At 40.2% G+C, this 16,542-nt stretch overlaps 1 protein-coding gene across 5 annotated transcripts in view; it reads right to left on the reverse strand.

Annotated features, from left to right (window-relative positions):
* Positions 1 to 16,542, reverse strand: part of git1 (G protein-coupled receptor kinase interacting ArfGAP 1) — a 204,758-nt gene that overhangs the window by 19,249 nt on the left and 168,967 nt on the right. For all 5 annotated transcript variants that reach the window (XM_041197198.1, XM_041197196.1, XM_041197197.1 and 2 more), the window contains exons 12-14: positions 11,089 to 11,200; positions 8,312 to 8,463; positions 3,820 to 3,972 (exon numbers count right to left, since the gene is read on the reverse strand). In XM_041197198.1, the coding sequence (XP_041053132.1) occupies positions 3,820 to 3,972; positions 8,312 to 8,463; positions 11,089 to 11,200 (417 nt within the window). The remainder of the gene's footprint in view (positions 1 to 3,819; positions 3,973 to 8,311; positions 8,464 to 11,088; positions 11,201 to 16,542) is intronic.

Here is a 16,542-nt window from a genome sequence, read left to right on the forward strand (position 1 = left end):
GTCTGCAGATACTGTGCAAATACTATGACTAACACTTAAAATGACCAATATCCTTGGCAGAAATAGAATCACAGAATGGTTACAGCACAAAGGCAGGCAATTTGGCCAATTGCATTTGTGCCAACTCTCTGCAAGGGCTACTCAGCTAGTTCTAGTCCCCTGCCTTCTCCCTGCAATGTTTTTCTCAAATAATTATCCCATGCCCTTTTGAAAACTACAACTGAATCTGCCTCTAACATACTTGCAGGCAATGCATTCCAGATCCTAACCATTTGCTGCACAAAGAGGTTTTTCCTCATGTCACCTTTGGTTCTTTTGCCAATCACTAAACTGGTGTCCTCTGGTTCTCGACCCATTCACCAATGGGAACAGCTTTACCCCATCTTCTTTGTCCAGACCCCTGATTTTGAACATCTCCATCAAATTTCCTCCAGCTTTCTCTTCTCGAAGGAGCACGATCTCAAATATCCATCCACATAACTGAAATCTTTCATCCCTGGAACCATTCACGTAAATCTCTTCTGCACCCCCTCCAATGCCGCCACATCCTTTCTGAAGTGTTGGAATTGTACACAATACTATAGGTGAGGCTAAACCAGTGTTGTATAAGGATTCACCATAGTTTCTTCGCTTTGTACTCTATGCTTCACCATATTTGCATACCTAGTCGTGTGAAAAGGCATGGGGTGCACCATTACATCGTCATATTGCTGAACGCAATGACAGCTACTTTCATTAAAAAACAGATGTGGCATGTGGTCAAGATGCTGGGATGAGGTAGTACGTTTTTGCTGCTCAAACACAGTTTGCTGAAAAAAAACTCCCCACAATGTACTCAAAATACATCTTTAAGGCTAATATAATAAAAGCTGCAATATAACATTTCATCACATTCATTCACGTCTGTTCTGCCCAAAGACAGATGCTTGGCTCATTGTCTGCTGATACTTTAGCTCGAGCTGTTTTTCTTGGCAGATTTTTTTGTTGTCAGTGGTGGTCCATCATTGCCTTGCACTCTCAGGGGCAGGGTGAGGATGCAGACTACCTCAGCCAGAATGGGAATTAAACCTGCGCTATTAGTGTTTTTCTGAACCACGCACTAGTCATCTAGCCAACTAAGTTAACCCCTACATAATCTTAAAGATCCTGCCCAGGAGGCAGCTCAGGGATCAGCAGTGCTATGGTGCTGGAAACAATTAACCTCACAAAAATCAAAAATACAGGCAAATATAATTGATCTATTCATAGAGCAATGCCAAAAAGATGATTTAGTGCACAAGCTGCTTTCCTCTTAACTTTTTCCTCATAGAAAATACTATGCCCTTCAGACTGTTATGCTTTTAAGTATAACCTCTAGCACATGCGCAGTGATGCTTAAATTTTACAGTAAACAGGAGAACGTAGTGTGCTGCTGAGCTAACTTTGCTGGTATGAATGGAGGGAGCAAATTATTTTAACAGATTTCATTTGTATCAAACAGGTGATTTTAGCAAAAACTCTTCAAAGCAGAGCTAAATAATCTGTAATGCATACACAAAATAGATTTCCTTAAACGTTATAGGCTTGCACTAAAAATAATGGTATATTAGACTTTTATATGAAAAGTAAATCTGGTTCATTTTTCACTACAACAGACCACAACAAAACAAAATGAAAACTTGAACAATACTCATCACTAACACCATCTTTCCCCAACTAATGGAAGTGGAAAAAAGTCCGAAGTCCTGCACAGTGGACAAACCAATGCTGCCATGTAAATTAACAGAAGGCACACATTTCTGTGGGCCGAACTTCCATAATTTTTCTACCGACTACAATTCAGCTACAAGTCTTAGTTAGATTTTTGCTACAACCTAGAAGCCCAGTTACCAACTGACTAATTAAAAAGTGCTGTAAATGGGTTGGAAAGTTGGTAACACAAAACAAACCAAGGACTACAACAGTACAAAGGCATTATTCTCATGACTGCTAGACTACAGCAATTCTATTTTATTTTGCCTTTGAAGCCAAAGCTTTTTTTGTCATGACAGTGGTGAAGCTCTAATCTTAAGTGCATAGATCTATTTTAGAAAGATCCTTGCTCATAAAAAGGATCTCTTTAAGGCAATTGAGATTTCCTATCGATACTCTAAACATAGCTCAGGAAAGCAAGCTATCAATTTATTAACTTTCATGCTTCATAATGAAAGACAATAAGTAAATAGACACTTTTTTCTTAAATTGATTTTTGTAAAATGGTCTGACAGTGCCAGACTAATTGTTTATCATTGAAAATGCACATTAACTTAATGTTAGGAGGGCTGCCACAGCTGGAAAAGGCTCAATGTAGCTGGCCAAGTAATTCCTGCTTCACATCAAGCACTTCCTGTCAACATCAAACACTGTGAAAGTTATAGAACCAAAATGGAGCAAATGATGTCAACAGGAAGACATCCAAAGGGCTAGCAGCATGCATTGGCCTTAAATTTAACAAGCTTGCATGCAAGTAGCTGATATGTCCATATGGCAAAAAAAACCCAATGCACCTGGTATTAATGGGACAAAGTAGAAAGACCAGGGCGCAGAGAGAGAGAGAGAGAGAGAGAGTCAAACGAGTGGGAAAACTGAAGAACAAGGGAAGAGTTTGCAGGAGAATAATCTGCAGGGGCCAGCAGGAGATCAGCAGTTTATGTTAATGGTCAAAGGGCCTCAAGCAACTTTTCCTTTCGATGACCAACTCTGAAATATGGCAAGAACTGTAGCTAGTGCTTTGAGTTCCAGCAGAGTGCACCAAGTCAATTTGGCCACTCATCAGGCTCAGGCCGCAGGGTGAGAGCCAGCAGCATCCAGTGATGACCATGAACTGCCCAAGTTGGGCTTCAGAAGCTGAATGCATTTGGGGTGGAGGGTTATGGGGTTTGTGGGCTACATTATCCAGGCACAGAGAAATAGTGCCTTGGTTTCATCAAAGTGATTTTATTTGCTTGAACTTAAAACCAAACTGGGAGGGAGTCTAATGGAGGAAGCAGCACAGTAAATTAGACAAAATACAAGAGGGCAGATTAAATTTAATGCGGGCAAGTAGCGGACATAGGATGGAAAAATAATCAACATACACAGATACTCTCTGAATGATGTTGACATAGCTAAAGGTGAAGTGGAAAGAGAGCTGAGTTTTAGCAGATTTGGTGCAGAATATGTCTAACCAATGGAGGACAGCAAATAACAAGTAAATCAAATGTTTACCTGCATTGCCAAATCAATTAAATACTAGTCAGAGAAAGTCAAGTTCAAACTATTGGTCAGACCACACCCTGAGTGCTATGTCTAGTTCTGGTCACCAAGGTATATTGTGTTGCAGTCAATAATCTTTTTCTGATGGAAGTACTAGTGAAACCATTGACACACAGGGTTAAAGACTACTTGTGCAGAATTATTGAAGGAATAAAGTACTTTCCAATTAATTTGACATACCAGTTTTTATGGAAATGCAAATGACAAAACAATACCATCTTTTGTATGTAATTAGATGAAGACTTAGACAAAATATTAACTTATCAGTTCTCAGTGCGATACTGGCCATAAATTTGAATCTTCCGTTTTTATTTAGTTTTCCCTTTACCTTTATGGTAAATGTTTAATGCCACCACCCCAAAAACAACTGGCTCTTCAATATATCAAAAATTTAAAAACAAAAGTGCAGAATCAAACCCTTGGCACTTGGGAGTGTAAATTAAAAAAATACTAATGTAAAAATACTTTTAATCTTCTGCAAAATTTACTCAAATAAAAGAAAACACTCAAGTTTAGCTACCAGAATCCTCGTTTCCATTCACTCACCTGCATTTGAAGTCTGCGCAGTTCCTCACTTAGATTGTTATTTACTTTCATTAGCTGCTGAACCTTGGCCTCAGATGCAGCCAAAGCTTTTTTCACCTCCAAATACTCCTGCAGTGTTATGGGGCCATCTGATAAGTCGGATGAATCCATGCTCTTAATATAAAGAAAAAAAAAATATTTTTAAAAACGGTAGAGCCACTACACTCAGTAACTTAGGGCTTTTAACATCACTAAAACATGGCTGTAAAAGTAGTCAGGCCACTGCTGAAGCAGGCAATTATGCACATTCGCACAAGGGAAAGAAAAACTGCCATCTCAATTCACAACACTCTTTTCTAATTAGCCGCTTGTCCCCTCTTGTGCTGATCCCCTGCCTTTCTAAATCCTTTGTGTCCACCTCTTAATTCATGGAGATATTTTTACACATCCACATTATGGAGGCACCTCTCTCTACTTGATCAGCCACAGAATAGTGCTTGCAACTCATTCTGTGGTACTGCTTTTTTGAGGTGGGGGGGGGGGGGCGGGGGGGGGAGAAGAATCCAAGTCAGCTCCATGCTATGGGTGTCAATTCTTGATGCAATACTAATATCTTTTTATAATGGCAGATACGTGGTCCAGGTGTAATGGTATACAATCTAGATGTGGGTGGTGCCCACCATTTCCTCACATTTGAGTAGCCCAGCTGTAGAGGTAAAGGAGTAAATGGAGTGGAGGTTAGCAGTGATATTTTACACAGGAAATACAATAAAGATAGTCTCCATGAGCAAATGTCATTCAGTTGATATGATGTATGGTGGTAAATTATTGAGCAGGTTTGTTCTACAGTCTTATATTTATGACTTCATTTAGCTGCTAACTGCTGGGACAGAGTTAGTTTCCTAGTTAAGGTCCATCTTTCCTCAGAAAAAGCATATTTCAATAAATGCATCAGTGTAGAAACAGCTGCTATTTCGAGTTTTTCAAAAATGTTCACAAAGGGTGATAGTCGCTACTTGTGAAGCTTAGAGAAGTAATCAGTTCCCTGATATTTAAAAATATTTCCTCCAAATTTCCTCTTGCAGGGCTTGCTGGAATCTTAGCGGATCAGGTCATACACTCAAGCTGAGAAGCAAAAGTTCAAACTTATAAAAGGTAAATTCCCATTGAAGATGGTACTATCAATCATGATCAAAGCAATTAGATCACAGATAACATCATGGAACCCATAATAAAACTTCTTTAAAACAAAACAGGGTTTTTGATACTGTTAAAGCCGATTTTAAAAAAAGACAGCACTTGTCCATAATTACTGATTTTAGAAGAATTTTCACAACATGGGCAAATTATTTGAGTTCAGCGGTCCCAAACTGTGGTACTTGGTATTTGCACCCTGGAAGTATGAGACACATCCTGGTGGGGGGTGGGTTTACCCAGGAGAAGGTGCAACAGCACTGGATCCTATTCCATTTCCCCTTTGTGTTCTCTCCCATACATATCTCACAGCATGGGACTCTTCATTAAGGTGAAGCTTCTCATGATCTTGTGAGAGCTCTGAAATCCTGAGATGTACTATAGACATGGGCAGGTTTGTTGTGAAATCATGCCGTGGGCTGCTTTTAGAAGTAACCCAGTCACAGTGGAAGCTTCCAAATGACTCATTAAGCATTAGCCGCCTCATGTGGACCACATGTACAACTCTAGACACTGTGACAGCAGGCCCTGAGAGGGAGGGGAGGACTGGTGGTGCAGTTGATTGTTTGGGAGGGGAATAGGAGGATGGGGATAATTGGTGCTTATTGTGGGAGCTGAGGTTAGTTAATGCTTGTTGGAGGTGCTATCAAGGTTGTGCACCCATTTGCTCCAACTTACCAGTGTGTAGGTTGATTTTTCACCAATCACTGGAATTAAGTCAAAGTACTGTCAGCACCTTTGTTCAGTAAACTTTCAACTCAAACCATCACTTCTCACTACAGGCATCATGTGATTATGCTTGAATAAACAAGCTCATATGTTACAGTAATGGCAAGTATTACTTTTAAGCCATTGTTGCGTATTATAATTTGTATATTTTGTACAATGCTTGAGCATTAAAGGGATTAAATTATTAAATCTGTGTGCTAGCGGGGTACATGGGGAGCTGATAGTTCTGGAAGGGAGCATAAAATTTGACAACCACTGTTCCAAAGTAATGCAAGGAATATACAAAACAGCATAGTGTAATCACACTCATGATTGAAACAGAATTAGCTTTGAGTACATATTTAATACATTCCACACATTATAGCTTGTCATTTGAAAGCCTCCTCCTATATGCTCGTTACTGAACATGCACCAAAAATACTAATGGAAAGGCCAGGCAATATAACACAACAGAACTCTGTTTCTGGGAAATAGGCTAAATCAGCTCAAGCAGTTGGGGCATGAGCTCTCTCTTTTCAGTGATTAAGAACACTAAGAATTTGGGGACAATCTCAATTCAGCTACAAGTGAACAAAAGCCTATAAAGCATAAAAGTGATTTAAAATTTTCCATCAAATTTTCTTCAGATAGAATATTTAGAGGGGAGGTACAAATATAAAAGTGTTACAGCTAAAATGTAATGACAGCACCTAGGTATCCTGACAAGAGGCTTGAGAGGCAAATGCTATTTAGCACCTAGCAACTAGAATATGCAATGCACCAAAACAATTAAATGGAGCAAGTACAAAGCCCTTGCAACCATGCACAATAGAGGAGCAATGAAAGGCCATACTGTTTTGCATCAGTTTCTTAATCTCCAATTTAGACCTTGGCTGCACACCAGAATGCAAAAATGACACTTAAAAAAAAAAGTGTGGTTGAGACCTAAACTACAGTCTTTTGTGCTGGCAAGCTCTATGGTATTTCCTGTCGTTTTGCAAGATTTTTGACTCTCAGCAGAAATACGTTGCTATATACATGCACTATTTGTTCTGGGATCAATCTGAAAACTTGAAGTTTCCAACAACAGAAGATTTAAATTACTCCTATTCTATGAGCACCATAGCACAACAGATCAATATTTTGATGAGGAAGGTAGGGTCAAAGGGCCTTAGTGTTCAAAATAAAAATGGGTAGAATAAGTGGTGCTGACTTATATATGTGCCACAATCCAGTTTAATTATTCTAAGTTTTTAACACAAATGTTAATTCAAAGTATTGGTTCATCTAGAAAAGTGACCCAATTTGGAAACTTCCACTTTGTTCAAGACTAATCAACTGGAGACAAAGTTATGCTACCAGTACTCAGATAGGCTACAACTTGCTTCCAACTGTAATACAAAGTGCAGTAAGTCCACAGGGAAACCTGCCACTGCATCTCAGCTGCTGTTACAAAATTTAAAATAGAAAAGAATATTTGATGGAAAGCAAAATTTCTGAAGATTTGTAATAGATGTTCAGTGATAGAAGTGACATTCTTTACTAGGAATGAAGGAATTCATTGCAGATTTCTTTAGATACTCAGGATCAGAAGGTTTGAGGCGAAATGCAGTTGAAAGTAAGTTGGTATAAATCACCATTCATGCCAATCTTGTTTTTTTATAAACTTAGTTCCAGCAGATCTGCTGATATATAACTCATCTAATTAATGCAAATTTAGAACGTGCATCAACTAAATTTGAGGAAAAGTTGTTCTAGGTTCTGCAACTTGAAAATTAAATTAACAAATTGTGCAAAGGTATGTATTAAATCTAACAGGCAATCTTTCAGCTCTTGCATCAAAATAATTTAACTGAGGTTTGAAAAGTAAGACATGCATGACCCAAACTTTACTTTAAATCTATATCATATAAAATCAAAGTTGCATTAGTTTGCCAACATTTAGTTTGCCGACATTTAGTTCCAACATAAACAGAATGAAGACTGTGCCAACACTTTTAGGTTGTACAGTATCAGAAACTAAACATTAAACCGAACTATGTAACAAGGGGTATTTATTGAGTCTGTATGAAGCTCCTTGCTCAAAAAACAATGAAAATTCTTGACAAGAAAAAGAGGCTATAAAATTTGATTATGAATGAATCGATCACTGACTAACAAAACAGCCATATACATTATACTATTCAGTCGCCTCCCTTGGTTTTTCCCCAACAATTCACTTGATGCACGTGTTACAAGATAGCATACTGAGGTAGAAAGTAGGAGTATCATGAGCTAAGTCATAATGGGAGGGCATAGACTTGCAGAGATTGTCCAAAATGTGATTTTATCTCAGCTATGCTATGAAGGGTCAAGAGTACACACATTGAAAGGCCAGTCGCTGCAACAACAGCTGCAATAGCAAGGATATCCAATCAGGCGTCCAGTTCATTCTTCTGAAAAGTAACGAGCATGTAAAGGCATTGGGAATAGATGTGGCTAAAAATATATTGCTGCTGTTGTTCACAATCGAGAAACAAACTAAATGTACAAAACACAATTTTAAAATTCAAGTCCCCCATTAACTTATCCAATTTAAAATCATGCAAGCTGCTAAGATCACACTTCTCACCTTTGCCCGGTTGTTTCTGGCTGATGATGCGTTTCGGTGCAACTCAGCGTCTGTGTCCTCATCAGAAGCTACACTATCGTAATCATGCTGATCATCACCAAAGTCACTGTCAGGACGATCATTTTGGTTCCGCAGAAGATAGTCAATATTTTCTGGATTAAAACAAGGGAGCTTAGGCTTGTATTTACAGCATTAATTATTTGACTTGTGTTTAAATGGCTAAGTTAATAATCACACACAGATGCGTACAAGAAAAATTGGCATTGTACTACTGGAGGTGTTGAGTAGACATGTCCCACAGGCAGAATGGGAAAATCTGTCAGTCTATCCGCTCCAGTCAATGCTCCTCAAGCAACCCATTACACAGGTCCAGCAACACATTAGCAATTCACAAATCTGGGGAATGATTTGAGAGAATCTAAAATGTACACAGGATGCAAGGCAATGGTAGTTGTTAGTGGCCTTCTCAAAGAACATAGGGGAGCAACAGAACAACAAAATACCTAAGTCTGGTGAGAAATTATGGTTGTTTTAAAACAAACATTAAGTTTTCTTCTAACAAATTGTACAAAAGTTAGAAAGAGGCTGTCAGAAAAGAAAGCAACACAAAAATCTCTTAAAGTTTAAAAATGTTAAATCTTGACAATCTTTGGTCAAAAGCAGCAGTGTGATTTATGATGACTGCATGCTCTTCAGTTTTTTGGAGTGGCATGGGGCAAGAGCTACTTTCAATACAAAATATCTTCCCTCAGCACTTAAGACATCGTTAAAAGTGAATTTCTCCATTTTCTTTAAAATTTGCTCTCAGGATGTGGTTAAGGGCATATTTATTGCCTATTTGATGGTGGTGGCTGGGTGTCCTTCTTGAATCACTGCAGTCCTTGTGGCGATGGTGCTCCCACAATGCTGCTTGGTAGAGAATTAGATTTCCATGCAGGAACAATGATATTTGTCCAGATCAGAATGGTGCGCAACTTGCAGAGGAAAATACTCCCTGACCTTGTTGCTCTTGCTCTTCTCAGTGGCTAAGGCTTGTGGCTAGGAGACAAAATTATGAGGTGCTGCTAAAGTAAAGTGGAGAGGTGCTGCAGTGGATCATTTGTTAGCACATGCTCAAGCTACAATGTAGTGGAGGGTTGAATATCAAGCCCAACGGCAGGGTGTCAGTCAAGCATACTAGGCTGTATCCTGAATGGTGTTGACCTTTGAGTGTTGTTGCTGCACCTATTTAGGCTAGCAGGGAGTATCTTGTCACAGTCTTAACTTGTGACCTGTGGAGAGTCTTTTGAGGATTCGGGGGTAAGCCGCTCAGAGTGCCTAGCCTGTCTTGCCATGGTGTTGATATGCAGGTGTAGTAAAGTTTCTAGTTAATGGTGATGCTGAAGATGTTAGGTGACACAGCAGTGGTGGTATCACTGAAGTGGTGGTGATGGCTCAGCTTTTCTTTTTGGGAAAGACACATTCTTCATGCATATTTTTGGCCTCAGTATTCCTGGTCTTTGCGAGTGGTCAGCAGGACAGGGAGGAAGGGAGATGTATGGCAGGGGTGGGGTGGGAAGAAGAATCTTGAAATAAGTTTTGCTCCTATTTTTGGCCATTTTCTAGAGTGGCACTGCTGGATGAACATGCAAGGATATCTAAAAAGGTCAAGAGCTAGCAACAGCTACATATTTTATAAACAAAATGCCACACAATGAATTACTCAGAATACTGATGTATGATACCGTGGAATAAAAATTGCTCATGTAGCATTTCCAACTTTTCAATTTGTAGCTTTTTGTTTGCATGGAAATACGGTGATTGACTTCATGAACAGCTGCCTCCGATTATAAACTTTTGGCCTCATACTCAAAGGTTCTCATATTTGCAATTCACAGTATACCACTGAGTTCCGAACATCAGATGAATTAGTGTGGAAACGTACTGTGTGGGGAAGGCAGAGAACAGAGTCATCTTTAGGGTATTTATACATGCCTACAGGCATCTTGTTTAAAGAAGGATTTTCAGTGCTGCAGAACATGATTTGTCCACTGTATCTGCCTTTTTTGAGTCAGAGAGCAAAAACGAGAGAGGTGAGGGAATTAAGTACCCTTAAAATAGTGTCTTAGCTTAGCATTAATATACAAAATCAATGCCATTTAGGCTCCTTTGTGTCCAATATGCCTAAATATTTATGAACTGTGTCATACTTATATTTAAAGCTTACATTAATTCTCTTGGACTAGGGGCATGAGGAGAAGGTCACTATGTGGCCACTAGGGGGCTCAAAGGTTGTCATCTAACTTGGCAACGCTTCCCCCCCCACAGCACCCCACAAAGATATTCTGAAGATTGGAAATGTGCTACATAAAAGCGTAGTGAATAAGTGTCTCACCGCATTACAATCTATTACAGCATCTGAAATGATTTTAAACTGAATAGGCTGAAAAAACAAATAACTTGAGTAAACCTTTCAAGATACCGGAATAGCAGCAGAAATACCAAACAAATTACATCATTATTCCTTCACTCCTCACTAAATATACCGGGTCAAAGAAAATATCCTAGGCTGGTTAATACTCGCATCTTCACAAAACTTTTCTATTTTGTCCTATCCAGTTAAGTGCCACCATTAACAAGCTTTAAACATACCTATTTTTGTGTTACACGATGTAATTATTGACAGCATGAAATCTAAGCTAATTAGTGATCAAGCCATTATATAGATATATAAACTTTAACAGTTTAAAAAATTAACTTATATTACCTTGAAAGTTTTTTTTTAAAAATTCACTTACCAATTGGACTACCTAGTGTCTTTCCATGCTGCCTTCTCTTTGCATCACTAAGAATGTCAATAATCAGGGTTGCAAACTCCCGGGCATTAAACCTGGCAAGTTTTTGTCGTCCCTGAAAATAATAATAACGAAGATTGTGAATTTATCAATGGTCAATTGTGAGATTTGCAAGGCTATTGACAAGAGGTCTTCTTTGTTACAAGTCCTTCGGCTCGAATTGAAGACAGAGGCTTTCTTCTCTGCTAATGTTTTTCTCTTGCCCCTTGTCTGGCCACAGTCTGCTGACCCACTTTCAAATAGTTTTTAAACCACACAGCCAAAGTAACCAATGATCACTGGGATCACTTGAACCCAGCTGGGGAAATATGCAAGGCGTGCCAGCAACTAAGCCAATCAAAAGACACTGAAAAGATTTCAAAGCAGGGAAAAAAAATACCAAAAATTCGACAGAGACCACAGGGCCAGAACACGCCAAGGAATAAACTGTTCATTGTTAAAAATAGATCAGATTTTTCCTCATTTACAGCATACAGGCATAGAGAGGAATGTGGACAGAAAACGGAACGCACAGTCACGGTAATCTTCCACAGGTTTTGCTGACCTGCTGCTATTCATTATGTCAATACAATTCCAATCAGAACAGTAACAGGACCATTTCTCCTTGTATCAAAATCTTTAAAAAAAATATGACCTCAGTTTTAAAACATCTTTGCAGACACTAGATAAAAACCATCCTCCATATTCTACCACAGCAGCACTTAATTTGCACATATGAGCTGCCTAGAAGCATTCAAAAAGTAATATACGGCATCTGGTACGAACAAAGCTTTTAAACACAAAAAAAATGACACATCAAAATGCAAGTGGAAGAATATTGTTACCTTAAGCAATTTACACTGACAGCTGCCTGTGATGTGGATTTAGGCAAGGCTGTCATAGAAGCGCAGGACCCAGAGAAACGCAAACCAACTTCAACCTGGTACATCCAAAATGTGCATAAATAAATATAATAGCCGGAGTTAACTGACAGGACAGGGATAATACTCTAGTGTTGCAGTTTTAGTGCAACCACCAGATTCAGACACAGATGCAAAGTACAATCTTCAGCTGACAGATCCAGGTCCTACACATATGCGAAGTACAATCTTCAGCTGACAGATCCAGGTTCTACTGTCAGTTCATCTTACATTGATTTCAACAATGAGCAGCTCCATGCTTGTGCTTGAACATGTGCTGAGCTCTGCACTCTAGCCAGCTAATGTTTACTGTTGAGAGTTTGGGCAGCAGTATCCACTGTCTCCCATTATTAAAGTAATGAAAAATAAGTGTATGAAGTGCCCAGGACCATCAGGAAATTTCTGAAATGTAGCTCTGAGTAATACTTAAGTATAAAATCAAAATGGCAAAATGGCAACCATCTTTTTCACTGTCAGATATCAATTGTCATTCTTGAAAATACAATCAGTGGCCACCTGAATTCCAAGCTACACAATTGTTTTCAGATGATAGGAACCTGGAATTACTCTGCTTCAAAACAAGAAATTGCTTTTATATGGTATTTTTGATAGAAGTCCCCATGGTAGTCCGAAAATAATGGACACCGAGCCTGGCTAGAGATAGAGGAGGGGTAAACAAATGGCTGATCAAGAAAGTGAGTTCTAAGGAGGGTGTTAAATTAGAGGGAGGTAGAAAGGCAGAGGTGTTTAAGAAAGGAAATTTAAGAGCGTGGGGCCTAACAACTTTGATGGCACAACTATCCAAAGGTGGAATGTATACAGATGGTTGGGAAGGGTGCGGGTGGCAGTGATGGTGAGCCCATGAAGGCACTTAAACCTGAGGATGCGTGTTTATATGCTGGTGCTGGGGACGAGGAGCCAAAGTCAGTCACTGAGGCCAGGAATGGATGGTGAGAGAGTGGCATTTGGTGCGGGATACAATACAGGCAACAGAGTTGAGGATAATTGAAGTTTACAGTGTGTGGAGGGATTGTAGGTAGCCAGGGGAGCACTGGTATTGTCACAACTGGAGGTGACAAAAGCATGGATGATGGTTGCAGCAGCAGATAAGTTGCGATAGAGGCACCAAGTTATGACATTACAGAGGTAGAAGTAGGCAGTCTTTAACATGGAAAGGATGCAATACAGGTTCAAATAAAATGGCAAGACTGCAAGCCGCCTGGGCCGACCCGAGGCAATGGCTGGGAACGAGGCTGGAATTAGTGGCAAAGGTACAAGATTTGCAGCAGGAGGCTAAAGATGCTGGCTTCAGACTTCTCAGTGTTTAAACAGAGGAAATTGTGGATCATCTATGACTAGACTCCTGATGAGCAGTCCGACAAAACAGAGGCAGCGGAGTCACGTAATGGAGAAGTAAAGTTGGGTTCCACCAGCGTATATGGATAATGGCAAGGGGATGGAAGAGCAGCCATAGCTGGATATGCTTGGCTATGAACCAAATGAGGACAGTGGTCCTGAGGCATAGACACTGCAGGAGGAGGATGGTGTGATTGACCTCAAAAGCTGCCTAGTAGTTGTGCAGGACGAAGGAAGAAAATGCATCATGGAGAATATAATTTGTGAAACAAGAACAAAAATTCCTGGAAAAACTCAGCAGGTCTGGCAGCATCTGCGGAGAGGAGCACAGTTAACGTTTCGAGTCCGAATGACCCTTCAACAGAACTAAGTAAAAATAGAAGAGAGGTGAAGTATAAGCTGGTTTAAGGGGGGGGGGGGGGGGGGAGGACAAGTAGAGCTGGATAGAGGGCCAGTGATGGGTGGAGATAACCAAAAGATGTCACAGACAAAAGGACATAGAGGTGTTGAAGGTGGTGATATTATCTGAGGAATGTGCTAATTAAGGGTAGAAAGCAGGACAAACAAGGTACAGATAGCCCTAGTGGGGGTGGGGTGGGGTGGGGTGAAGGAATCAAAAAAGGCTAAAAGGTAGAGATAAAACAATAAATACATTTAAAAATAATGGAAGTAGGTGGGAAAAGAAAAATCTATATAAATTATTGGAAGGGGGGGGGGGTGGAATTGGAAAGGGGTTGGGGATGGAGGAGAGAGTTCATGATCTAAAATTGTTGAACTCAATATTCAGTCCGGAAGGCTGTAAAGTGCCTAGTCGGAAGATGAGGTGCTGTTCCTCCAGTTTGCGTTGAGCTTCACTGGAACAATGCAGCAAGCAACAGGGAAGTCTGGGTCATGCTTGCAGACAGACCGAAGGTGTTCTGCAAAGCGGTCACCCAGTCTGCGTTTGGTCTCTCCAATGTAGAGGAGGCAGCATTGGGAGCAGCGAATGCAGTAGACTAAATTGAGGGAAGTGCAAGTGAAATGCTGCTTCACTTGAAAGGAGTGTTTGGGCCCTTGGACGGTGAGGAAAGGGGAAGTAAAGGGGCAGGTAGTGCACCTTCTGCGGTTGCAGGGGAAGGTGCCATGGGAGGAGGTTGAGGTGTCGGGGGTAATGGAGGAGTGGACCAGGATGTCCTGGAGGGCCTGGGGAAGGGAAGTTGCAGGTCAGCTGTCTTGATGGAATGTGTTCAGAGACGACAGGCACAAAACAAACTCAGAGAAAAAAAAAAATCAAGTTCAGGGCAAAAGCTTTGATCTGATTCGGACTAGAAACGTTAACTGTGTTCCTCTCCGCAGATGCTGCCAGACCTGCTGAGTTTTTCCAGGTATTTTTGTTTTTGTTTTGGATTTCCAGTATCTGCAGTTTTTTTGCTTTAATATAATCTGTGACTTTGGCCTTTATTAATTTGGTTCTGCAACAGGGTGGGAAACTAATCAGAGAGATTCAAACATGGATGCAGATTTGGGAGTTGGCAACATTTGAGGGGAAAGGGTAATGTGCAAAGACATAGATTGAAGTCAAGTTTTTTTTTGAGGAGGGTATGATGACAGCAGTTTTGAAAGTGAGGGTGCGGAAAATAGCACTTGGGGAGAGGGAGCCATTTACAATATCTGTTAGCATGGGGCCTGGGGAAGGGAAGTTGTAGGTCAGCTGTCTTGATGGAATGCATTCAGAGACGACAGAGTGAGCCTCAGGCACAAAACAAGCTCAGAGGAAAAAAATTCAGGTTCAGGGCAAAAGCTTTGATCTGATTCACTGGTTGTGGGATCACTTAGCTCTGTCCACCACATGCTTTCACTTTTTAGCATGCATTTAGTCCTGTGTTGCAGTTTCACCAGGCTGGGACCTCATTATTTAGATCTGCCTCGTGCTGGTCCTGGCTTCTTTCCTACATTCCTCAATTGAACCAGGATTGGTCCCCTGGTTTGATGATAATGGCAGAGTAAGTGATATGCCGGGCCCTAAACTTACAGATTATGCTCAAGTAAGTGAAATCCCAAGTGGACAATAATTTACATTTATACACTGCTCTTAATGTGGAGATATGCCCCAAGGCATTTCAAAGTTGTAATCCTAGAAAGACAAAGGAAAACTAGATAGTTCATATCTTCAGGAAGTTTGCAATACGGTTCCTCATAAGGGACTGCCATAGAAACAGCAGAAGGAATTCAAGGTAAGACACGAATCAGCAATTGGCAGAGGGGAGAACTGATGGGAATGTGCACATCGAGTGGTGGGTGTCAAGGTTTGGTCCTGGAGCTCGTTCAGTACTTGAACAACATTAAATAACTTGGATTCAGAAATCCAACGCAAAATGATTACATCAGCAGAAGGTACTAAACAGAGGTGGAATGGGTGGGGTAGGGTGGGGTGGAGAAGAGTAGTGAAGGAAAGAAAGGCTATTAAGTTACAGCTGCCATAAGGAGTTAGAATCTGCATATGAATAAATGCCCAGGGAATTAAACACAAAAGTGAGAGGTACCATACATTACAGCAAAAAATGCTGACAGAAGTACGCTCCGAATAATGCAAGGCTAGTTAAAGATATAGAAGGGAAACTGAAGGTGGTGATAGATTCAAGTCTTGATAACATCAAATTGCTGCAGAGCAACAATGGATGAACAGAATACGGAAAAATATTACTAGATCAGAACAGTACAAGTCAGGAATTGCATGCCGTTTTGGTCAGACTGCACTTTGAGCAAACACTTAGTTTAGTTTTAATCACATCAAAGCCATGGTGCAATAAATTAGTCTCTTGGTGCAAAGGACTCAGTTAAGAGGAAAGATGAGAAAAGTCGGACACTGTTTGAAAGAAGACAGATTGATGATCTTATAGAAAAATGCAAAATATTACCTTATATTCGGCAAATCTAGAACATTACAAGAAGCTGGGATAGGACATAAAATAGGACACCCTAAATGTGGTGAAAAGACAAGACAAATCTTCGCAAGAACTTCAAGCACAGAACAATCAACATTGCAGCAGTCATTTGGATTGTGTCGAGTAGACATAAACCTAGATTCATTCAAAATATGGTTAGAGGATGTAATGGGGAAAGGCCAAGTTTGAAAACATTCTGGATAGATGAGCTGAATAGT

Source organism: Carcharodon carcharias, chromosome 10, assembly GCF_017639515.1.
Source record: "Carcharodon carcharias isolate sCarCar2 chromosome 10, sCarCar2.pri, whole genome shotgun sequence".
In the NCBI taxonomy this organism is placed as follows: Eukaryota; Metazoa; Chordata; class Chondrichthyes; order Lamniformes; family Lamnidae; genus Carcharodon; species Carcharodon carcharias.